The 26,104-nt window shown below is 41.7% G+C and overlaps 1 protein-coding gene across 3 annotated transcripts in view; it reads left to right on the forward strand.

Moving 5' to 3' along the window:
* Nucleotides 1–21,899, forward strand: part of CDC42BPB (CDC42 binding protein kinase beta) — a 121,302-nt gene extending 99,403 nt beyond the window's left edge. For 2 of the 3 annotated variants that reach the window (XM_045013796.1, XM_045013794.1), the window contains 11 exons: nucleotides 1,334–1,415; nucleotides 7,827–8,043; nucleotides 8,554–8,616; nucleotides 12,477–13,073; nucleotides 15,639–15,736; nucleotides 15,850–15,934; nucleotides 16,164–16,284; nucleotides 16,384–16,501; nucleotides 17,605–17,707; nucleotides 17,791–17,861; nucleotides 20,121–21,899. In XM_045013796.1, coding sequence (XP_044869731.1) covers nucleotides 1,334–1,415; nucleotides 7,827–8,043; nucleotides 8,554–8,616; nucleotides 12,477–13,073; nucleotides 15,639–15,736; nucleotides 15,850–15,934; nucleotides 16,164–16,284; nucleotides 16,384–16,501; nucleotides 17,605–17,707; nucleotides 17,791–17,861; nucleotides 20,121–20,252 — 1,687 coding nt within the window. In that variant the 3' untranslated portion in view covers nucleotides 20,253–21,899. The remainder of the gene's footprint in view (nucleotides 1–1,333; nucleotides 1,416–7,826; nucleotides 8,044–8,553; nucleotides 8,617–12,476; nucleotides 13,074–15,638; nucleotides 15,737–15,849; nucleotides 15,935–16,163; nucleotides 16,285–16,383; nucleotides 16,502–17,604; nucleotides 17,708–17,790; nucleotides 17,862–20,120) is intronic. The other variant, XM_045013795.1, reaches the window with a different exon arrangement.
* Nucleotides 21,900–26,104: the final 4,205 nt, after the last annotated feature.

Here is a 26,104-nt window from a genome sequence, read left to right on the forward strand (position 1 = left end):
GCTAGCAATTTCAGGAACCTTGGAAAAACTGAGTACATTAAAGCAGTTCTCCAGGAAGCTTTGAGCTTGCCAATTTAGACTGTAGATTACCCCAGCACTCCCTGACTCTATTGATTACAGAGGTCATGTTTTTTACATTTAACTGTTTTCTTTTAAGCACAGGAGACTTTTTCCTACAACAAGCGGGTTGTTTCTCTCCATTTTTTACCCAATAAACTAAAATAAAATTTCTCTTGATTAAGTAGCACATCCTGTAATGTTAAACACCTTTATGCCTTTCTTTAGTGTAGAATCTGCTTACACAACTACCTTGATGAATGATCCCCTCCAATAAGGCCCAGTGCCATAGGTGACAGATACTCAGCTCTTTCCTCTCAGTAATTCTGTTTTGAGCGTTGACACTGATGATCTCCTGGGCATGTGACAATCTATAGCGTTCAAGAGTAGAAATGTGAGGCACTGCAAATAACATTCACATTAGTAGATTGCCTGAGGCAGCTCAGCCAGACATTGCTCCTAGCAGCCTTGTGCTTTATCCTTTGGTGAAAGGTAGCCTCTTTGGGCTTATCTACACTGAAATTTTTAGTTGTGTTTTAACACAAGTTGAGCAATACAGTTGTAAGTTATTGTGTAGACAGGGCACCAAGGTTTGTTCCTGGTTATGTTTAACTATGGTAGTAGCAAATAATGGTGTCTGCTTACATTTACAATGCAGTTAAAAATCCCAGTATAGACAATCCCTTTGTAGAAGGACACCATCTAAAGTACATGAGTTTGTTGTGATTTACACTGTTCATTTCTACGATCACAAAAAGTGGGAAACTAGCTGTTTTGAAAATCTAAATATGCCCTTATTTTAATCCAGCAAACAGGCGAGATGTTGCTTAATCCTTCAAATATAGGCTCTGCAAATGTTCTTACCTTGTTACACTCTTAAGTGTGAATTGTTTATATTTCTAATGTCTTCTTGGGCTTCAAAGAGCAACTAACTCTCTCCAAATCATTAGGGTAATAGTCCTAATCAATCACTGACATCCCAGTAGACCGTTGAGCATGCCTGGAGCCCATTGACTTCAGTGGACCCCCACAGATGCAGCAGGCCCTGCTGTAAATTGCAGGATCTGGGCCTAAAATTGTAAACTCTTTGGGACAAGGACTATCTTTTCTTTTCTTTGTGTGCATACAGTTCCTAGCACAATGGAGCACCAATCCTAATTGTGGCCTGTAGGATGCTACCACAATACAAATAATAGTGATAGTTGGCACTCACTTGAGGTGATTTCTCTAAGTTATGTTAGCCTGTTAGTGATTATATTTTTCATTTTCTTACCAGAGATGAAGATTTTTGTGTGAACTCTGTCCTAGCATCAGATGTCATACATGCAACCCGTAAAGACATCCCTTGTATATTCAGGGTATGACTGTTTTTAATTTGCTCTGTCTTAGAAAAAAGCATGTTAAATATTAGTGTTGTATTTTCATTGTCAATTGTTATCCATATACATGCTTACAGTTCCCAATTACCATTTAATGCACAATACGATATTTATCAGTTTGCAGAAGTATCTCACATAACATGTTAAAAGGAGTTTCTAAAGGTCGTGGCAAGGGTTATGGTATTCTTCTTAAAGGTGAACCATGAAATGCAAAAGATTTGTTTGTGTGCTCTTTATGAGCTATAAAATTGTCATGTTTAAATAGTTTCCTTTATTTTAAAAATAAGTGGTTTTGGTTTTTACATTGGAATGATCAGATCCTGGTTTTCTTCTCTTTGCTAAGATTGTATCCCCAACAATCTTAGGGACTTGCATGGTGACATTGCAGGGTGAAACCTGAGCTGTGGCTTGCCAGACTTCCACTTGAAGCATCCCTTCCTCGTCAGTAGTTCTGATTGCCTAATGTAAAAACCACATAAGGAATACTTTTTTAAAACCATTTAACAATCATATTTATATATTCTAGAAGATCAATAAAGGGAAGAAATAACTTTCCTTGGTTCTCAGTTCACCTTTAATGTGTTTATTTGGTCATCTAAGGACTTTGTACTAAACAGATTGTTTTAAAGACAAAAAATATTCATTGCTTTTAATCTCTTGAGTTTTACATCTGAAAACAATTTCTCCAAGTATATCTCTGTGATCCTGTCCATTAAGATGGAGTCCCATATCCATGGAGCACAGGAGTAAAAGAGCAGGCAATCCCAATCACTTGTTCCCATCCCCTAAGCAAAGCTGTGAATGTTCTGTGTCGGAGAGGCAGCGGAGGCAGCTTAAGTGCTCCTGCAGCTTTTTTAGCCTCTTAGAGGGGATATTTTCTTCAGAGAGAATTTGCACCTGTATTTACTGTTTTTTCTCCTTTCTTACTTTTTTTTCTTACACTTCCTTCCGACTTTTAAAATTAATTTTCTGCCCGCTCCCCTCTTCTCAGTGCAGTGAGTAGCTGCTTCTTGCGGGATGTGAGGAGCGATCTTTTGAATATGGAAGTCAGGCTGTGCAGCGTGCTTAATGAGATCCAGACATGCAAAACACACAGAATGGTCTTGCCTGAGTCTGTATTCCGTAAACTCTGTGCTCTGTCTGGCCAGGGGCGGCTCTAGCCATTTCGCCGCCCCAAGCACGGTGTCACGCCGCAGGGGGCACTCTGCCAGTCTCCGGTCCCGCAGCTCCGGTGGACCTCCCGCAGACGTGCCTGCGGATGCTCCACCGAAACCGTGGGACCAGCGGACCCTCCACAGGCACGCCTGCGGGAGGTCCATCAGAGCCGCATGCTGCCTCAAGCATGTGCTTGGCGTGCTGGGGCCTGGAGCCGCCCCTGTGTCTGGCTCAGAAGGGGAAAAACTTACCACCACAGTGTCTCCCAATAAGAACACGGTACTGGCCACAGTGGAGAAGAGCAGAAAAAAAATATCTCATTCCTCAGTCAGAAAGGAAGACAAGGAGGAATTTGACCTAAAAATAAAAAAAAGAGCTATTTTCTGAGTTATTTGATTTCCACAATCAGTTAGTTATACTCTCTGGTTCAAGGGCAATATCCAAAAAGATTCCTTTCCCAGGCCTATTAGAAAACATTTCCCTAGGAGCTAGACCTGTCCCTAATGGTGCTCAGGAAAAGATAGTCAAGGGAGCCAAGACCTCAGTTTTGACGTGGCAGTCGAGACCCATGAACCTCCCCCATGCCACTTAGGGCACCCCATATTGTCTTAGGGAGCGATTTTGCCCTATTTGCCCACAATTGGGGCAAGACCACCATGGACGGTTGGGTACTGGAGATCATCCAGCATGGACACTGCATAAAATTTCTCTCATTCCCGCCACATCTGCACCCTCCCACCCCCCAATCATTGGCCCCCTTGGAGTCCCTTCTCATCAACGCATGTGAATGCTCTCCTCCTCAAGGGAGCCATAGAGCATGTCCCACCTCACTACACAGGGTGAGGCTTCTGCTCCCCATACTTCCTCATCCTGAAGAGGGGAGGGGAGGGCACCACCCCATTCTCGATCTTCAGGTGTTGAACACCTTTATCAGAAAGTTCAAATTCTATATGATTATCCCATCCCTCCCCAAGGGAGCCTGGTTTGCGGCTCTTGGCATGAAGGATGCCTGCTTCCATGTGGACATTCACCCAACCCACTGCAAGTTTCTCCATTTTCCGATAGGGCACCATCACTACCAATTCCAGGTCCTCCCTTTCACCATAGCAACGGCTCTGCAAATGTTCACAAAGTCTTTGCCCTGGTGGCTGTCCAAATGCAGTGCCTCAGCTACTCGATGTATTTCTGCCTAGACGACTGGCTCCTTGTGATGTTAACGCAACAAGAAGTCACCCCCGTCATCCTTACCCTTTACATTCTTCTGGCATCTCTAGGTATTTCCATCAATGAAGAAAAATCTGTGTCGATACCTACACAGATAGTCCACTTTATTGGAGCACAGCTCGACTCCAGCATGGCAAGGGCCATTCTTCTGGCAGGTTCCGATTTGCAACACTGACAACCATTATCGCAAGCGGTCTGCCACTGTCTCTCTCTCCTTGGCCATATGGCAGTCTGCACCTATGTAACACCGCACACACATCTGCACATGCATTGCCTCCAGATGTGGCTCCTCTCTGTCTACAGACCCAACACGGACCATATGCAGGTCAGGATCATAGTTCCCCAGACAGCGCTGGCCTCCCACACATGGTGGACCAATCCTTCAAAGGTCATGGTCGCACTCCCTTCGTCCCTCCCTCTCAATGGCTGCCATCACAACAAACATCTTCCTGGCAGGTTGGAGAGCTCACCTGGACCGTCACACAGCCCAGGGAATGTGGATGTCATGGGAAGCCAGGATGCACATAAACGTGCTAGAACCGTGGGCAGTCCATTTCTCATATCAAGCATTCTGCTGCTCATCCAGTCTCCCCACATTAAACTGTTCTCTTTGACAACATTGCGATGGTTGTGTACATCAACAAGCAGGGCAGCGCCAAGTCTCTCTCCCTCTGCTCTGAGTCCATCCACCTTTTGGAACTGGTTCATCAAGCACCAAGCCATGCATCTCCCAGGCACCCAGAATTCCCTGGCCAACGCCCTCAGCCAGACTCTCTACCTCAGTCACAAGTGGGAGATGCACGACACCATGCGTGGTACCTCTTTTGACAAATGGGGCACCTCTCGGTCCGAACTTTTTGCCACTCGTGAGTCAAAAGCTGCCCCTTTATTGTTGCAGGGGAACAATAGGGGAGAACTTGCAAGGCGACACCCGCCTCCTCTCCCGACAGGGGACCTCCGCTATACCTTTTCCCTCCATTCCCCTCCTACCACATGTGCTCTGCAAGATCTGCTAAGACTGGATCACTGTGGTACTCATAGCCCCTTTCTGGCCCCGTCGGTTCTGGTTCACAGACCTCCTCAGACTCTCCACACACACACACCGCTCTGCCTCCAAGCACCCTGGATCTCCTCACACAAGATAAGGGCCGGATCCGGCATCTCGGTCCTGCCCATCTTCACCTCATGGCCTGGTAAGTGGATGGAGCTCGAGGGTAACGGCATGCTCCACCCTGGTACACCACGTGCTCAACCAGAGCAGGAGAGCAGCCACCAGGGCCTACTACCGAGCTAACTGAAGATGCTTCATGTTATGGGCTCACCACAATCACTACCCACTTTGTGCGACATCTATACTAATCATCTTTGACTACCTTCTTGCTCTCAAAATGTCAGGTCTCGCCCTCAGCTCTATACCGGTCCACAGGCTGTGCTCAGTGCCTTTCTCTCCTCCTCCTCCCTCCCCCTTCCCCCACTGTGTTCCACAAGGACAAAGCGTCCTCATGACTACACCCTAAATTCCTCCCAAAGGTAGTGTTCGAGTTCCACCTAAATCAGTGCATCCACTTACCACTTTTCCACCCCAAACCACATGCTTCCCACATGGACAAAGTCCTGCACTTCCTCGATGTCCATCATGCAATAGCATTCTACCTCCACAGGACTCGCTTATTTCACACATCACTGAAGTTATTTGTGGCCATGGCCAAACAATCCAAGAGCCAAGCCCTCTCCTCCCAATGAATCTCCAGATGCATCTGCAACACACAATCCAACTTACCCCACCTGATAGTCACAGCGCACCCTACGCAAGCACAAGCAGCCACATCAGCCTGCCTCGCAAATGTCTCATGGCAAGACATCTGTCATGCAACAACCTGGCACTCTGTCCACACGTTCACAACCCACTACGCCATTGCACAAGAGGTGGCTACAGATGCAGCTGTGGGCCAAGCTGTACTGCAGACTGCACTTCCTGTCACATCCTTGCACCCGTCTCCACACCAGCCATTGCTCACAAATCACCCACATGTGGAATACATATAGGGACCATCACTCGAAGAAGGATAGGAGGTTACTTACCAGTAACAGGAGGTTATTTGATATATATGGTCCCTCTTTGTTTTACACTATCCACCCTCCGTCCCCTCTGCTGTGCACTGGACTGCACAATGGTAAGAGGGAGACTGGAGAGGCATCAACCCAAACTGCTTTCTATACCCTCAGCTGCAAGCACAAGGGGATGCACTGCATGCATGCAGGTCAATGGACACTGCTAAGAACCACTTCCAGACTCAGGCGCATGGCGTGCATGCGCACCCACGTGTGGAATACAAATAGGGACTGCATATCTCTAAGAACCTCCAGTTACTGGTAAATACCGTCTTTTTCTGCCATGTCTGTGGCATCCATTGTAGTGGCTGAAAGACAGCTTTTATTTTGATCCTGACAAGCAGATGCCCTAGCAAAGTAATGAGTAGCATCTTTGCAGTTGGAGGGTAGCGGATTTTGGGGGAAATTTTGGATAACTAGTGGCTGAAACTTCTCAAAAGGAAAACTAGTCTCTAACCTAGGTTCTAATGTGGGCATGATTTCGGAACCCCACAAATTTGAGTCTGTGGTCATTTCTGCCAACAATACAGAGGACCTGGCCGTGGGCCCTCGGGGTATGTCTACACTGCAATAAAACACCAATGGCTGGCCCACGTTAGCTGACCTGGGCTCACAGGGCTCAAGCTGCGGGGCTATAAAATTGCAATATAGATGTCCGGGCTGGAGACTCGGCTCCCATAACTTTTCATCCAGAAATGAGTTACTTATTCCTTCAGTCCAGGTATATATATTGTAAATACTGTATACCAGTAAGCAACAAAATTGTGGAAGTTCAGTATAGTTCATAGCAATTTAAATGCATCTTTTTCAATGTACAAAAAGGATTCATTTTTCAATAGAAATCAATTGAGAATTAAAGGTTTGTTTTTCAGGAAGAATTATTGTATGCTACTGTGATTCCAGTACAGGAAAGACAAGTTTCCATTACTAGCATGCCTTAAAATAGATCATTTGGGGAATAGAATGTAGATTTTTTGCGGGGAGGGTTCATATCTATGGATCAAAATTCATTAACTAAATGTGTGAAAGCCCTGAATATTATCACTGTAGACGGCATTGTTTGAAAAAGTAGTTATGATGGTGCTCCGTGTAGCATGTAAGATGCATACTATGTTATATACCATTTACATACATCTTGAAGCTGATACTTATAGAACTCTTATAAGTAAAATTCTGTTTTTGTATAGTATCAGGGTGGCCAAACTTACTGATCCTCCAAGCCACATACGACAATCTTCAGAAGTTGGAGAGTTGGCGTGCGCCTGCCAGGGCTTGGGGCTTCAACCTCTGCAGGCGTGAGGCGGGGTCACATTTCCCCTCCCTCCCCCCGATTTTTCCCAGGGTTTTCTGGTGCCACTTGGTCACATGGTGTGGTCAGGCCCCCTCACTGCATGGCAGCTGCTGGAGCCAGTGAGCTGCTTGTGGGGAGAGGCAGCAGCAAACAGCTGAGAGCTGCAGAGAGCCACTGCTTTTGCTGCTGCTTCTCCCCACAGAGCTAAAGCAGTAACCCCTCCCTGCAACTCCCAGCTGTTTGCCAATGCCTCTCCCTGCGCGTGGAACTAACAACTGGGAGCTGCAGGTAGAGGCCGGTGAGAATAAGAGGAGGGGCATGCCCGAGAGGGTGACTCAAGCTGTTGGGGGGAACCTTTAGATTGTGCCCCCCAAGATGCGCACACTCAACGGGCACCAATCATCTCTGGCAGAAGCACCTAGCACCACCACCCTGCTGCAGGGGAGAAGCCCCAAGCTCTGGTAGGCAGAGACTGGGGTTGGGAGGGGGGCTCTGTGAGCCAAATTTTAACTGTAAAAGAGTCACAAAAAAGAGTTTGGCTACCCCTGCTTTATATAGAGAGTGTGTTTGTTGCATAGGTGTTAATTTTGTTTTCTCTGGCTGTTAAGGTGACAGCTTCTCTCTTAGGCTTCCCTTCAAAGACCTGTTCACTACTAATCCTGACAGAAAATGAGAATGAAAAGAGAAAATGGGTTGGAATCCTGGAGGGGTTGCAATCTATCCTGCACAAAAACAGACTTAAAAACCAAGTTGTACATATTCCACAAGAAGCCTATGACAGTACACTGCCTCTTATTAAAACAAGTTTAGCTGCTGCTATTGTAGGTATGTCCCCCTTAACCTTACATTTAACTGTGTGCACTGCTGTAACTTTAAGGTGAACTACAATTTTGAATGTGCTGACACCTTAAATAAATTCCTCGGCTGAATCTTTTCCCATAGAAGTTTGATGGCTTGAAACATTTTTTAAAATGCTAATCTTAATTTTCCCTTCAAAATACTAACTCTGTTTGCAGTAAGAAGCACTTACATAATTTTGATTTCACTAGGGGAGAAAAAAGGGTGGTTAAAGAAAAGCCCTATACCATTTGGTTGTACTTATTGTTTTGCTTATTTTCTTGAGCAGAATAGTTAACACATTGTGTTCTTTATCTCAAATAAAGCATAAACTTACATCACATAAAACTATTTTAAAGGTATTTTCTGCAAGGCTATTACAGCTATTGTTTTTTGAACATTTTCCAATGTCTTTCAAAGAGAACAAGCGTAGTTTTAAAGTTAACGTTATACGTACTTGGATTCCTATCTCTGGTTTTTCCTTTCCCTCTTGTTTAGATCGAGATAGAATAGCAATTGGTTCAGAAGAAGGACTGTATGTGGTAGAGGTGACCCGTGATGGTAAGTTAGATCTCCGTGTTTACAGTAATTGCATAATGAATAATGGTCTCCATAAATTTTAGTGCTGTTTTAATATAGATTACATAATAGCCCTTCATGGATAGTTTATACCAGCACACAGTTAACTGACAAAAGATGGAAATTTTAATGTGAGGTATAAACACTAATTTGGTTATTACCATTATATTTAGCTGGCTGCCTAAAATTAAGGGGCCAACTCACTGGGCATAATAGGTGACACAAACCTCACCTGAAGCTCCAGGATTCAGAGCACACAGCACTAGTGTTTGTGCAATGAATAGCCAGCCACTCATTAAAGAAAAATACATGGTTTATTTAGAATGAATTGAGAGAGAAAACTGGTAACTTCAATAAGTTAACCTGGAGGCTGATTTGTTCCAACCTGCATAGTCATAATTTAGACTGGAATATAACAGGATGTTAGGATGTTGCTGTTTATATTTTTGCTAGCATGTTGAATACTGTTGTTAGGTTTGTGAGGCTTTCTATTATTCATGCCTTTTGAATGTTCTTCCATTTTTTTTCCTGCCTCACAATAAAAGAAATTTGATTGCTGCTGCCACTGACTTAACATTCCAGTCTATGTTGGTGGCTGGCAGTCAAAAAGAGTGGTGAATCTGTAGGTGCTGGACCTCTCCTTGCCTACTATTCTTATCTGCCTCTCCTTCCTTGCACTGAGGTTCCCCTACAGCTTCCTGCTCAGAGCCCCTCCCTGCCACTACTCCTCCTTCTCATTCTAAGGGCTGTCCTCCACTTTCCTCTTACACTGGTAGCAGCGAGTGGATTTGGCCAAGGCTGTTTCTGACCTTTTCTGGAGTGTTGGTTGCCAAGGCTAGCAGCACACGTACACAGTAGGCCCAGGCAACACAATGGAAAGAGGACTACTGCTTAGCCCTTCAGTGAGATCCTGCGCAGCCTTACTCCAGGCAGAGTTGGGGTTTAGCCCTTAATTACCAGCCATCACAGCTAGTATATTAAGGAAGTGGAGGTGTTTCTCCCTGCAACCTGATTTTCCAGAGACAAACACACACACACGCAAAACGGGGGTGGAGGAAGTGTACCTTAGTTCAGCAGGGAAGGCAGGTGAACTGAGAGGGTTACTAATGGAAATGAACATGGTGACTTCTCAGTGGTAAGTATCAGAGGGGTAGCCGTGTTAGTCTGGATCTGTAAAAGCAGCAAAGAATCCTGCTTCTCAGTGGTAAGTAATCCTGATATCTGCCCCTTTTCCATAAAACTGCAAAGCACAAATAGTTCAGTGGTAAGGCTGTGAGAGAATCATGGCAGTGTTATATTTACCTCATTATGCTGTAAAGTATTGCAAGTGATGTCTATGCTCAGAACAGATTAGTTAATAAATTGAATTATATGTGTTAGACAAAATATCCTTCTGGGGAGGGATACATGCTAAAAGTTAGTTTACCGCCACTTGCATTTTTCCATCTCCAACTTTTGTTTTCTCTGGCATTATAAACAAACTGGTACAAGACTGATACTTTCCTACCAGAAAGGTAGGTGATATTACATCTCGCTTTTGTGGTCCATTAAGATCTTACAGCCTTAACTATATGGTAGGTCTGTTTCTATTTAATCTCACGATAGTAGCTAACCACCCCTTCAAAGCCAGTTGGCTAAAAGCTATGGAGGAATTAAGTGGTGTTGGAGACCGTGATATGCAGTTATGCAGATTTAAAAGATACAGGGGCACACTTTAATAGTTTAGAAAAATGTAAAGACTGGGTGTGCCAGAGTAGTGTCCTGACACTCCCTGAGGGACGGGTCTTTAATTACCTCCTTTTATAGTACTTTAATTACAGTGTCAAGAAGTAGGTCACCAATGTTAATATCAGACAGTAAGTGAAGTTCTTAAATCCCTCTGGCAATCCAAAATCTAATTTCCTCTTCCTAATACAACTTAATCTCTAAATTATTTAATACTCAGTTTGCAGTATTGCAAGAATTATGCTTTGACAGAAAATATAGCAATAAATACAAAATGTAAAGTACATTATTTCTTGATTCATTATTTTTATTGGACTTCAACAAATTTAATAGAAACACATTGAATAAAAACTACTGCCAAAGATGTATTATAAGAAAATACTGACATAATAAATACACTGTGGAATTGTGTAAAATGTTTTAAAAAGGAAAAGGGGGAAATATACAACAATTTATTCTAGCTCTCTCTCCAAAAGATGGTGGTTCTACTTCTTGGAAAAAGAAATGCCTGAACATTTTGTTCTCGTGCAATTTTATATATTACATAATGACAGCAATTGGCAATGGTCTTGATGGAATATGAACAAATTTCATAAGTTTCACTGCTTGAGGAACTGTTTTATAGCCTGTGAAATAAGATTTATTTAGAATCCATTCTTAGTGGTATTAAATACTGCTCTTTTCATTATACTCCCTACATCTATCATCCTGTAAACACTTAAGTACGAACATAATTTGACTCGTGAGTAATCCCATTGACTTCACTATATGACTGTTTACATGAGTAAAGTTACATATGTAATTTGCATACTCATTTCATTAAGAATTTAAAAGTGATTCTCTAGTACAACTAATTATCACAGGTAGTACAGAGTACGAATATTATACCGCCTTAGTTTGTCAGCAAATTAAAGCTATGTAAGCATTAAATGTTTGTACTGTGCGCTACGGCAAATTCCTGGATTTTACTGAAATGTTTTTATAAGTAGTAATTTTCTCATCCTTTTTTTTCCACAGCAGCTGTTATTTTTAATGCAAATTCATTGACATCTGGTTATATCTAATGGCTCTGACCAGGATCTCTGTAAACAGCTTACGAGTACATTAAACTTAAAATATGAGAGCTAGGCTTGGACAACAAGCAAAAGTTACATTTTATTTGTGGCAAGACATGGTTAACTGTGAAATTACTACTTACCTCTTAGAACATTTCTGCAAATATATTGTGTTCTGTGCCAGTGGGGCAAAATCTACAAGGACATTTGATTTTGTGTGGTCCAAAATCCTAAGGTTTTTGGGGGGATATTTGTAGAACCAGATACCTTGCCAGACTACTTTACCAAAGGAGGATTTTTAAAAAAATAATGTTATTATTTATAAATATTATTTACTTAAATGTTTTCACTAGTAATAAAGTAAAACTCTGATATTGATTAAAGTTTTATAAGATAACATACATTACTATGAAATATTAATATATTCATGTTCCATATTTCATAATTGCTTGGTCTGGCCTATTTAAACCTCATGAAATACTGAACGCTTTGCTAGAGCCAGTCACTATTATGCAGATGCTGATTTTTCACTCTTACATTTTTTTAGTTCTCTCTACCATCCCGTTTCTGCACTTTAGTCAAAACTATTGTCTAATATCACAATACTCTGAGTTTTCCTGTCTTTGGCATTCAAAAAAAATGATTTCTTCCCCCCTTTCCCATCTCTCTCCTCTATTTATTAATGGTGTAAATGTTTTTTCTCTGGGGGTGGAGTCGTTAACAGGCATCCATACAGTCACACACGAGGCATGTTTGTTTTCCCCTAGCTGTGAGGAAATGTGAAGGCTCTGGAGGGAGATCTTCAAGACCTTACTTATGTTTTTTGCTGCTGAGGGTTGCTGGAGCTATGTGACTTTGTGGTTGAAAAGAGGCGGGCGCTACTAGAGTGGTTTATTTCTTGGTTGTATGCTTAAGAATTGGCAAGGAGAGCCTGGAGCCAGGGCCTGGTGTCTCTGTCCAGCGGATGTGTGCATAAGTCTAAATTTCTGATTACTGTGTAATACTTCCAGGCCTACATATACTCCTGTCCTTTACTCATGGTGGCTTTTGTTCTATTTGCAGTGATAGTCCGAGTTGCTGACTGTAAGAAGGTGTACCAGATTGAGCTTGCTCCCAAAGAGAAAATTATTATCCTCATCTGTGGCAGGAACCATCATGTTCACCTGTACCCGTGGGCATCCCTGGATGGATCAGAAAGCAACTTTGACGTGAAACTTCCAGAAACTAAAGGCTGCCAGTTGATTGTAACTGGAACACTGAAGAAAAGCTCTTTGACTTGTTTGTTTGTGGCAGTCAAACGACAAGTTCTTTGTTATGAAATTCAGAGAACTAAACCTTTCCATAAAAAATTCACTGAAATTCAGGCTCCAGGAAATGTACAGTGGATGGCAGTGTTCAAGGACAAGCTTTGTGTTGGCTACCAGTCTGGGTTCTCTCTGTTGAACATCCAGGGAGATGGACAATCTATAAACCTGGTAAATCCTAATGACCCCTCGCTTATGTTCCTCTCACAGCAGTCTTTTGATGCCCTTTGTGCTGTGGAACTCAGTAATGAGGAATACCTGCTTTGCTTCAGCCATATGGGAGTGTACGTCGATTCACAAGGTCGAAGGTCACGCATGCAGGAACTAATGTGGCCTGCAACTCCTGTTGCCTGTAGTATGTATATGTTTTTCTGTTGCCATATCCCTGTTGCTGCTTTACTTGTCTAAAATTAATCAGCATGTATTCTATTTTGCTTTTTTTGTCTTTCAATTTCTACAGCTTTAAGTTTTGATGAGTTAACAGAATAATAATTCTTCCACATAGGGACCATTTTGTGGAAAACTCCTGGATACTGTAGGAAAGCAGTTTTTAGAAGTCACAGGAGACAGAAAAATTAACAACAATATAAAGCAAGATGAGGGATAGCTCAGTGGTTTGAGCATTGGCCTGCTAAACCCAGGGTTGTGAGTTCAATCCTTGAGGAGGCCACTTAGGGATCTGGGGCAAAAATTGGTCCTGCTAGTGAAGGCAGGGGGCTGGACTCGATGACCTTTCAAGGTCCCTTCCAGTTCTAGGAGATTGGTATATCTCCAATTATTACCTATTACCTTATGACGAGTTCTTTTAAATAAGTTCATGTCTGATTAATTAAGAGCGTAACCTGTATGTAGGATAGCAAAAGACCACATAAACTGTAAAATTCTTTACTAAAATCTTTTTTTGCTCCGCCAGTGGGTTTAAAAGTACTTTTGTCTTCAGGCCACTCTCTATAGCATTTCAAATCCAGTACCTATCAAACGTTGTAGGTCAGAGTTTTCAGCTACTAACAAAGAAGGTGACAGGGTTCAAGAAAAATATTGCTTTTGGGCAGAGTTGGTAATAAAACTTGTATCAATTGTTTTTGAAACAAAAGGAAGTTTACAAAAATATGCAAAATTGTATCCTGTTTTCCAGCCCACTGTAATTTTGAGGTCTGTTGGTTTGAAAGAGGCACAAATGAGTTGGTGGACTACATAGTGACTTAAAAAAGATTTCTAAGCATTATTCCATTGATTGCTTATAATAAGCCCTAAAATTATTTGGAGCTTCAATAGCAATGACTATATGTTCCAAATGATTGAAGACCAAAAAAGAGCCATTGTTTAAATAATGAATTAAACCAATGGGTCAGCTAGCTGCTACAGCTGATAGTAAAATTCCTCAAACTGCAAGACCTTAATAGTTAGTTTCTATTCAGAATTAAAATAAAACAATTTGCTTGCCTTACTGACTTGGTTCTGTACAAAGGAGTTTGGAGAAGGGCATAGAGATGGGATGTAATCAGCAAATTTACTTTAAAACTCTGTTTCAACAAACCAGGTGCACTGGTTTGTTGGAGGGCTTTTGTTTAGTTTTAGTATTATAAGCATTTTTAGAATGATTTTTGCACATTCAATTCTCAGTTTGGCATTGACACAGATTGTTGTGGGGAAGAGGCCATAAGCTCAACTGCTTAAAGAAATCTGGTTATTTTCACCAGCCTACTCCCCTTGCCTTGGTCCTGGTGTGTTACTGGTGAAGTCTTTCTCTCCCTTCCTGTTAGTTATCCCATCATGAGATCATAAAACTAGAAAAGATTCTTTCTGCCTTAGTAATGTACTCGATCCTAAGGGATTGCTTACTGGAGAAGTTATGTCTAGTGATGGAGTATGTTTATCTTCCAAAGTTCATTGACGGGCACATGAAGACACTAACTTGAGTGGAGCAGGTGTCTGTCTGAATATGTCATTTCTGGAAAGGTTTTCTTCTGAAGTCATACTTCATGATATCTAGCTACACCAGGCTTCCTTTGAGAGAAATCATGTTTTTATCTACAAGAGCACACATCACTTCCTTGCAGGAATTTACTCCTGTGTCCCTGTTAGGGTTTTTACCCTCTGCAATTTATTGAGGCAATCCTGCCAGCTGACTACATCTTTTTTCTCTCCTAAATACCACGTGATCTGTAATGGCTGTTCTTTCTGAGGAACTTTTGTCAGGAGCAGGCCCAGGCTTGTTGGTGCTAAGATGTCCTGATCATTGCTTTTTTACTTTTCTCTGAGCTAAAATAAAGTTCTTTGACACATCTAATGTAGAGGATTCAAAAAGAGAGAAAGCAAGTGGTGAAGTTTGAAGCTCTTGAAGTATGTTCCATTAACCTGGGTAGAGCAACATGCACATGTAAATCATTCCCATAGAAGGAGGAAGGAAATGAACATTAAGATGTGCAGCATAACTTGATGACTTACCTCACACATGGGGACTCCACTGCATGTGGTCAGTGTATAGTTATAGTCAGTGCATCACTTTCAAAATGCACTAAGCTGCTTCCTTAGACATGGTAGCCTTAAACAGGATGTTAAGTGCAGTTCATTTCCTGTAGAATAACTCATTTACATTCCTGACACTTGCTGTCCAGACTGCAGACAGCATCTTGAGAGTGTTAAACCAAGATTTGAAGTCAAAAGTAGTAAATGTATCCAAAATTAATAATAATAAGAGTTGCAGGTTGGTGGCTATTTGCCACAGCAAATCTGTTTTCACCAAAATAACATGAACTGTACAGAGAAGTGTTTTCTCTTTTAAGAGATGGCTTAAAAAACTGGATATTTTAATCTCCTCTTATAGCTGAAAATATAACACTGTTAAAGCAATGCTCAAATGTATGTCAGTTCCAGACTTGTTGAACACTCCTTGACTTCTGTTTTTTGTCTGTACCAGGTTGCAATTCTTCCTATGTTACAGTGTACAGTGAATATGGTGTTGATGTCTTTGATGTTAACACTATGGAATGGGTTCAGACAATTGGCCTACGAAGGGTAAGTAGTTCACTTCTGTTGCACAATTTAATTAACTCTGATTTGGAATGGAGGCTCCTTCACAATGGACACTGCAGCTGGGTTAATTTTTTCCCCCTTTATCTCCAAAACAGATCAGACCATTAAATGTGGAGGGCACACTGAATCTCCTTAATTGTGAACCTCCACGACTTATATATTTCAAGAACAAGTTTTCAGGTTAGTCGTCTTGGGGGAGCGCTGGAGTGGTTTGGTCATCCCATCCTAATGTCTGTCTTTAATCAGCTTGAAACAATCACCAACTCATGAGCAAGACAAAATTTTAGATTGTAAGATCCAGTTTCTTTCAAACATGCAGTGTGTGCTTTACAGAGTCAATATGCTTTGGAAAATAAATTCTACTATTTGAAGGTATGTACGTGTGTAATTGCATTATGTGTTGTTACAGTAGGAGCTGTCCTCAGTGTGCCAGAAACTTCTGATAACAGCAAAAAGCAAATGCTTCGAACCAGAAGTAAAAGAAGATTTGTCTTCAAGGTTCCTGAGGAAGAGAGATTACAACAAAGACGGTAAGGGTTTTTAATATCTCTACATAGCAGCTTGTACATATTGAAGTGGAAAGGTTATGAATGTGAAACAATATTAATCGTGAAGTGTTTCTCTTTCAGAGAGATGCTGAGAGACCCTGAACTAAGATCAAAAATGATTTCTAACCCAACAAATTTCAACCATGTGGCTCATATGGGACCAGGAGATGGAATGCAAGTTCTCATGGATCTCCCACTGGTAAAATAAATATAATGGGGAGGGATACATGTGTGTTCAGTTTTGGACTGAAAAGCTACGCACATGGACTGTATAAGGTTTCAGCATTAAATTTAAAATCTTTCAGAGCTGTTAGTCACTTTCAAGCTATGGTTTCAAGAAATGTGTGCTCCTACAATGCATAGTGCTTCTAAGTCTTATGCAAGGAAGTGTTAGCTGGCTTTAAAATGGAAAGCTGAAAGAAAGAGAGAGAGAAATATCACTGCCAAGAGTTTGATAGTATTTTGTAAATAATCAGTCTTTCCCCCTTCCTTTTTCTTGTTTGTTTTGTTAAAATAACAGAATGAATTTCCTTCCCCCTCATCCTCTCGTCACTCTGCTCTGATATCACCTCCAACAAGCTTTGAGCACGTCTATCACATGAGCCCTATCTCTGCAGAAATCTTTCTCCAGAATGGCCATTCCTCACTGCAAGGCTCCCCTCTGCTTTCTTCCTCTTCCTGTCCCTCCTCTGCCTCGTTAGCAAGGGTAGGAGTAGCTATAAACCTTTAGGAAGTAGAATGGTGTGCTGTGGCGCTTGGCCAATACTAGAGCAAAAACTAACACAGTTGGAAGATGACTAACGTGCTTGTAAGTCACAGTGTTCACAGCTTTATTTTTGTACTTGGATTTAACAAATGTACTGTGGTGTCAGCAGCTAAAATAAAACAAAGGTAAGAGAATGAGATGTGAAGATGCATCTTTATCTTTTATACCTTCCATTTTGAAATCCCCAGCATTCCTCTCTCATCCTTCTCTGCCAGCCCAGACAAGGGGAGTGTATGCTTCCCTCCAGCGGGAGGAGACAGGAAAACAGCAGTTGGTGATGTCACTGCCCCTGCCAAGTTCTTATGTCTGCTTTGGGGCTCAGTCTTTTCCGTGTGTTTCGTTGAGGGTGTTTGAAAGGGGTGTATTTCTGATACTGTATGGATGCAGTCAAGTAGGAGCATTGAGTTTTTGTTTCTACAAACCATTCTATGTAATGGTTCTGAATACATGGCTGTCAAATTATGCTAGAATTGTCATGAGAAAGGAGCTTTAATTGGAAAGATCCTGACTAAAGATATGTTTGATTTGTGCTGCAGAGTGTCTTACCTTCCGCCCAAGATGAAAAAGCATGTCCCCCCACAGCCAACCCTTCACGGCAGCAGCAGAGAAGCAAAACCTACATTTCATGGCCCTCATCAAGTAAGACTGAAAACAAGCAAGTCTGTTCTAATTTAAAGCTTAGATTGTTTCAACGTGAGGCGTAAAATGCCTTTGTTCTGCAGGTGGTGGTGATTTGGGAGTAGCCGTGCCTCTGAGAAGTATGTCCGACACTGACCAGGAGTTCGACAAAGAGGTAAAGTAGTTTTTATTAAATGGTGACTGGCACTGTTCTGATGCTATATAGCTTCTTTCCTAGCCTCAAAAGTTTAGGTACCTGTGAGGAAACATTTTGATAAAAGATTGCATTCTGCATTACCTTCTGCAAAGATTCTACCTAGCACAAAAGACCTTTAATGGCTAATTAGTGAAGCCAGCATCAGCTATGAGCACTGAAAGGATGTTTCTGACAGTAAGCTTCAAGGATGTGCCAGTGGCTATGGTTAACTCTTGTCTACAGTCAGAAGCTGACCCATTGCTGAAGTGTTCCTGAAGCCACTCAGTCACGCTAACAGTGCTGAAACCAATTGGTCTCATCCACACTAAACAGTTTTCCACACTGGTTCAGGAGGACTGTTGCCAAGAACCTTTTAAACAAGTGATGCATTGACTCACTAAAATATGTAATACCATTTTTTTGTTAACAGGTCTTGCAGTATGTGCCAGTTTTTACCTGCAGGTGAAAGAGATTGCAGGTGGATACTTCCTGTCATCACAGGAGTATAAACTGCATGAAATTCAAGTGTCTTTCACCAGGCTAGTGAAATAGGATTTTTCACTTGTATTGTCATCAGTGCCGTTTTTTTACAAGCTTTGTATACGTACTTTTATGTGCCCTGTGCAAGTGAAATATTAGGAAATGTGACTGGGAGATAAACTCCAGGGCCAAGATCTTTGAGAGTGACTAGTGATTTTGGGTGTCCAATTTAAGAAATCTTTTTAAAGACTTGATTTTCAGAGTGCAGGTGCTCAGTGCTTTCTGAAATCAGGCCTCTTTAAGATGTTTCAAGTTGTACACCCAAGATCAGTAGTCAGTTTTGAAGATCTTGGCCCTGAGTTCTAATTCCAACTCTCCCTCTGACTCGTGTTGCCTTGGGTGAGCCGCTCTAAAACAAAAAAATGTGAATTGGGTGGCTAAAGTTTAGGCATCTAAATAAGTGTCTTGATTTTTTCAGAGGTGCTGACCACCTACAGTTCTTGTTGACTTCATTATGTATTGCAATATTCTTCCTAGATCCCCCCTCACATTCCATATTCTAGTTGTTTGCTGTTATTTGTAGATGCAAATACTGGAATATATTCAATTTTTAAAAGTGTTTAATTTTCACTTTTTTGTTAAATCTTACATTGGTTATTACCTTGGAATTTTAACTTACAATATAATAGATTATTACACATGCAAAATCAGGGTCTAACGCTACCCTTCACCTTTATCATTGTTTTCCCATAGCTTGCTGCCTTATCACAGCATGAACTCAATTGTGTATCTTGTTATAATAATCTTATTATTGGTGGTATATCACAGAAGTGGCAAAATCTTGTGAACAGCAGTCCTCACCGATGTCACCTTTCAGTCAATGAGCTAAAGTTAAATTCCCTTTTCTGAAGTAACAGACTGCGATGGTAGCAGTTTTCCTATGAAACTTTTCATGAGCCACAGATTTGTGTACTGTTAAGGGTTACAACTCACCAAAATAGTGGGAAACTGGCCAGCTGAGGGGGGACCAAGATTTGGAGGCGGAGTTCCAACAACCAGTAGGGTGTCTGGAAAATGACCATGGGAGAGAGCTGTCTTAACTGAGTTATTGACTGGAGGGAGTCTCCTGTAAACACTTATTTCTGCAGTGGGTTTTCAGCCTGATATTTGGCAATGCTCTGATTATTTTGTCATGCAGTCAAAACACTTCCCACAGGCTTCCTCATGCTGCCAGGGCCATTGTTTGCCAAAAGCTTATGCAACCTGTAAGCTATTTTATAATTTCTGTTCTTCAGTGTGTTGAGAAAGTATTTGGATGAAATTGTTGACGATATGTGCAAACAATTCCTATTTTGTGCCCACTTAAATCAGTTGGGAAAAATTTGCTGAAAAATCCTAAATTACATTTGAATAGAAACTTTGTTTTGCAACAGGAAAAGCTTTGTAGTGGCTAGCGGAGAGGAAAGTAATAACAGGGACTCCTGAGTTCTTTTCCTGACTTTACCACTTACTGGTGTGATATTGGTAAGTCACTTAAGAGACTGATCTGAAGCCTGTTGGCACTAATGGAAATATTCACATTAACTTCTGTGAGCTTTGGCTCATTCCTTCTACCTAGGCCTCATTTCGTGAGCGTGATGTAAATTAACGTAAAAACGACTGTAGTACCTGAATTATCTTTGTAAAGTGCCTTGAAAGCTTCTGAGTGTAAAGTATTTTAAATAACACAATTGAATCCTTTTTGTTTCTTTTTAACAGCCTGATTCAGATTCTACCAAACACTCTACTCCCTCTAACAGCTCAAATCCAAGCGGTCCCCCAAGTCCCAATTCTCCACATAGGAATCAGCTTACACTAGATGGACTGGATCAGTCGACCTGTGATGCATAATACTACAGCTCCTACCGTTCCAGCTTCGATCATTCACTACTCCGTGGAGTATTCGAGAGCAAGGCAAAGCTGTCTCCAATGCTAGTGCCAAGACTGATGCTAAATCTCTAGTGTTGCACAAGAATAATTATATATCCAGATTGTAGATACAAAATATTGAGATGAAGAAAAATCCTTTACTACAATAGTGATCAAGCTTTTTATGCAAAATTGTTCACTGTTAAGTTATGGTTGATTCATTCATTTTATTTCTGCACAGCTATCACAGTTTCATTGCATAGTAGGATTAAAGGCCACCAGTAAATAGTCTGATTCTTATGCTGAAAAAGAAATAGAGAAGAGGTACTGATAGTGTTACTACTAAGCAGTATCAGAAATATTATTTTTCTATAGAATGATGTAATGTCTCATTAGCAGGAAATCCTTTTAGACAGAATTTGGACCTCTGAATAGGAAATACAAGCAGGTTGAGTTACATCCTCAGATAAATATACTTTTCCCTTTTTCCTGTAGCTGTTTCCTAAGTCTTTAGGGGAATGATAGGAAGCTATAGGTTGTTCCCAGCATCAACAGAATCATCAGGAAGTCAAATGAAAGTTGGTGATAGTTTTGTGGCCTTTTAACTCATTTAGCCATTACATTTCAGCTGCGTAACTGTCTTTCTATCTTTCTACCAACTTTTTAGTCTTGTACATAGGACTATTACCAGTAACGTTTTACTCTTACCCTGCTTTTTAGTCCTTATCATTCATGATCATTAGTCAGGGCTTTTAAGACATCAGTAAATAATGCTGTGAAAACAAATTTTACTCTTAGTTCCTGCTATCCTCTTCTGAGATGTAGTTTCCCTTGGTTTTTCGGTGTAAAATACACTACATTTTTTTTAGCTAGCAAGCATTCTTGCAGGAACACTACCCTTGAAGTCTGCTTGAACTAAGTGACTGTATTATACTAAAACATCAGTCTATTTTATTGGTAACCAAAGTGGAACATGAAGGATGTGTAAGCGAGGGTGCTGCTTTTTCATTAATTGTATCCTCACATGCATGAAGACCCCATGATTATTAATCAAGTATTGATCATGGAGAAAGATGCACAACACACTCCTGTATATTTTGCTATGGCCCACGTCCAGTGGTGATGTCTTGCGTGTATATTTAATCTCATGCTTCCATGTATTATACATTTAGTAATCAAAGATTTGTGACCATGTTTCATTAAAAGCTTGTAATTAATTCAGTGGCTGGCATATCCAGTTTGTCATTGTCACACTAGTGTGCCTTCTGTGCCAATTTTATGACAGTTGGATGTCACTTATTTAAAATTTGGTTTAAATGGGCTAATGATAATATACCAATGGCTAATGTTCTTTTCTGAAACACTGTATAGGACGTGCACTTATATTTAGTTTAAACGGAGTGTTCTAGTCAACATTTAATCCTGTTACATTAAGTGTTTGACAGTACTTGCTCTTTTTTCTCAGACTATTGATAAAGGGGGCTCAATTAGAGCTGGACACTACTGCTTTTGGGGTTTTCTGGTTTTTACTTTTTTAATGTAAGTCTAAGTCTTTGTAATTATTGAATTGTGAAAACATTTTTGAACAATTTACCTGTCAATAAAGCAGAAGAGGGAGGTTTTAAAGTTCATAGTGGTCTGTCTTGACGTGTGAAAATACTTTACTGTGGGTGCTTAATTTAGTTTCATAATAAATTCCCGGTGTTCAGTTAAAACTTAAGATCTAAAACGAAGGAGAAATATTTTAAAACGCGATACAGGAGCATTACAAAAGAGATTTGAATTTCTGTGCACTTGTTTAATGGCAAAGAAAAACCTTTTGCTGGTGGTGCTGGAATTGCAGCAACTTCCCTTCATCTGAGGGACTCAGCATGAAAATGCCAATCCTTTCTGATTCGGGTAAGCTGCTTTAATATAATTGAGAACAATTATTTCTTGGGGATTGAGGTGAAGGGACCTCCAGTATCTGTTCAAACATCTTCTAAATGGTGCGGTGGATGCAGGAAAGTTAGGAAGATGCAGTGGTTCCAAAGAAACACTGTTATGAAAACGTTAAAGGGTGGGAATTTGAATGCCTAGGCTGAAGTTCCATTGTTTTAACCCATCATGCTGTGCCTAGTGTACTGAGGGATTTTGAACAATGCTTTGTTTTAGAATTCCACATGTGCTGCAGTACTTGGCTACAATGGGGCAAGTTACAGCTGAAGTTTAGAAGAAACCTAGTTTCTACTTTATCCCTTCTAGATTGTTAACATACTTCCTGTGTGAATTTCCATCCTCCTTTATAGGTGCTCCCAAGAATTTGATTTTTTTTCCTGCTCGTTGATCATTACCACCCTCATAGCAACCATTATCCTCCTAGCCAAGCAGGCCTGGATGGAAATCTTAATAGAGTTCACAATCAGACAGAAGGATCACATGGGTCTCTTGTATGCTAGTGCAGAGCAGTGCAACTGAGCTGGCTTTCTAGTCCGGGGAAGGTGTACTAAGAATCTCCCTGGAGGTGTGTGTAGGATTGCTGACAAGAGGGAGTACAACAAACTCTAAATGCAGTATTCAGACACTAACCCATCTTCTAAAAAAGTCAACCACTTCTGCTGCTCTTGGGCTGATTGTTCTTTGCATTCCAAGGGCTTAACATAGAAACTGACTCTGTTAATTATAACAGTGCTAAATTGCAGCACTCAAACTCAGTAACAGAGGTTTGGATGTAATGTAATATTCCTGAGGGAATTCTGTGCCACTGCACAATGCAGAATTTTGCAAAAATTAACATGTGCACAGAATGTCCTTTCCCCCACAGAAATGGGCTGCAGTGCTGCTAGCTGCCAATAGGGGCCACTGGACTCAGCGGAGCCCAGATTGCACATAAGACACTGACGGTGGGAGGGAGAGGGAGCTAGGCTGCTAGAGGGTTCCTGGCAGCTACAGTTCCCAGCATGTCCTGAGGGAAGGAGAGGGCCGCACGCAGGAAACGCCGTGCAAGCCTGGGATCGAGCATCCAGCCTTTTGTCCCTCTGGATCTCTGGGGGAGGAGGGTGTGGGTATGGTGGGGGGGGTGACAGGGTGCGGGTATTTGGCTGCGGCTGGGCTCTGGGGGTGCAGGGTGGGAAGGGGGCAGAGAAACAGGAACTGGATTGTCATGGGGGTTTCTTTAACTCTCTACTGGGGAATTTTTGTGTCTGTATTGTCAGACATATTTGCTGACAGGTATTTTGAAATAAATTATCAAAATAATTGCAATTGGTGTGATTATGTAGTGTTATTTTGACAAATAAAATTTGCAGAATTTTAAAATATTGTGTGCAGAATCTTTAATTTTTGGGTGCAGAATCCCCCCAGGAGTAATTTAAGCACATGGATAAGCAGAGGTGACTAGTAACTGCTGACAGTGTAGGTGCACAATTTAAAGTTTCTGGTAGCATGCAGTGCGGTTAAAGGCAGGTACTCAGGAGACAAAGGAGTTTTAATTTCTAGAACTATTTTTGGTGTCATGTTTTACGATATGTAAATAGCAGGCGGAGACTGTTCTAAAAGAGCTCCATGTGATGCTCTGCATTGCACTGGTGTGCTGTATCAATTTAAAGAAGAGAGATTTGCAAACCGTGCGCTTGATATGCTCTTTTAGAGCTCTTGTGATATCAGTACCCAATAAATATGTCAGGAATCAGTTCTAATTTAACCTTAACAAAATTATTTTCCCTCCCCATTTGAATCCCCTCTCCCTGCTGGATTTATAAGGAGACATTGGCTGTCTTGGGCATCACAAGTACCAGAAATCTCATGCTAACCCTACCAGTGGCTCTTATGTCTCTTCTGGTATCTGTAGTATCACAGAATGCTGAATATTGGTCATCTATAGCAAACCTCTAAAAACATTTCATGGCAGGAGGATAGTGGTTTGAAAAAATGGGAAGTAAAACAGATTTCTGTGCTCAGTCGCCTGTGCCCAGCCCAGTTAACAGGGACATTCAAGACAGGTTTCTGAGCTTGCCTACAATTTTCTCTTTACAGTTCATTTTTAACTAGCGAGGGACCAAAACTGGGACATAGAATCCAAACCACTCAGAATGAAACATGAGGCAGATCAGATCTGGGTCCAGATTTCAACTTCACAGCTCAGGTTTATTTTTGTGATGGGCCAGTTCAGAACTCCAAATCTCCAACACTCCTGTGAACTGGCTTGGGTTTGTATCTGAAGTTTAGGAACTTGAATTTGGATCAAAGTTTCACAGCTGATGCACTTTTGCTATTAACTTTACAAAGTTAGTGTGACTCTCCGGTTCTTAATTATTATTTATTCTATTCCAACATTAAGGCCCCAATCGAGCAGACTCTTAAGCATATGCTCAGTTATAAGCATGTGAGTCGTCCCATTGAAATTAATGGAACTGCTCCCGTGCTTGGACTTAGCAGGTTTAAGTACTCTGCTGGATTAGGTCATTTAGAAAAAATGAAATAAAATATTGTCAGTTTCAGGGGAACTGCACTTGTACCCCTCCCCCCCATTGCCTCTGGTCCCTTCTGCCTCCCCCACTCCGCATTGCCTCAAGCTCCTTTCTGCAGCCTCCCACACACCAGGCAGACTCCACTGTTGAGCCTGCTGCCAGCTTGATCCCTCTTCCCAGTTCCAGGCACCACCTAGCCGGACTCTAGTGGGAGCACATGGTGTCAGTATCTTTCCCAGGCACATCCCCTCAGGCATACTCAGCTTGACTCCCACCCTGGCAGAAATCTGGGACAGACCTGTGACCCCACATACTGCCCCACACACATTGCCTATGTGGGTAGGTTTCTAGAAACTAATGAACTACTTAGTACTAAATTCCTTTTTAAAATGCAACATAGCAAGGTGTCCAATCTGTCCCATGCCCCATTCCTCTACTAGAAATTACCCAGGCTTCTGATTCCAGTCATCTGAAGGGTCATCCGTAAAGCATCGGGCTGACTTTTTAAACAAAAAATAATGCAGAGCTCATGAAATGTTAGCGTGACCACACCACGGACTGATCCTATTTAATGGCAAGGAAAAGATACAGGATGGGTTGGGCACTTCAACCCTCCAAGGCATGAGAATTCTCTCCCCACTGTTCTGTTAGTTTAGAGCAGGGGTGGGTAGGGGGCCCCACCACTTGGCCCAGCCCCGCTCCAGACAGGGTGCTAGGTCGGAGGCTGCACCACAAGGCTCCCAGAAGTCACGGCATGGCCCCGCTCCAGCTCCTATGTGCTCCTCCGGTGCTCCACTTGGAGCTGCAGGGGCAGTGCCTGTGGATGAGGCAGTGGTTTAAATGGAATATTTGAGCCCAGAGTTTTAACATGACCCTGTCCTTGTCCAACACCTGTGTTAAACAAGGTGCAGGTTTGGGTATACAGAGATCTCAGCCTGCTTAGTACTATGGCAAACACATTGAAATTCATGCCAAAGGTTAAAATTTTATTAATTGAAACAAAAGGAAAAAAAGCCAGGCAAATGGCACTGAGAGTGGATTTGGACGATTATCCAAAACCTGTCAGTCACTTTTTAGAGAGTGTGAATTTTGGTTAGTCTCTTATTTTGTCAAACAGCCCTGGGTGGGGAAGGGTTAGTTCTGTTGTTCAATTCTGAGTCAGGAATTACGGTAGTCATTTTGCTGCTTTAGACAAAACACATAGGAGAGAGAGGATAGTAAAGATGAGGGAAATATGGTTTCTGTTGATGTTCTTAGTATATAGAACTGGTCAGTCATGGACAGCTGGCAGGCCAGCCACAACAGCAAGTGTTCTGGACTCTGGCTCACCTTCCCTGGTCAGGGACATCATCTGGTTGGTCTGGTCAGGTCCCTCTTCACTGGTCG

Source organism: Mauremys mutica, chromosome 4 (genome assembly GCF_020497125.1).
Source record: "Mauremys mutica isolate MM-2020 ecotype Southern chromosome 4, ASM2049712v1, whole genome shotgun sequence".
Taxonomy (NCBI): Eukaryota; Metazoa; Chordata; order Testudines; family Geoemydidae; genus Mauremys; species Mauremys mutica.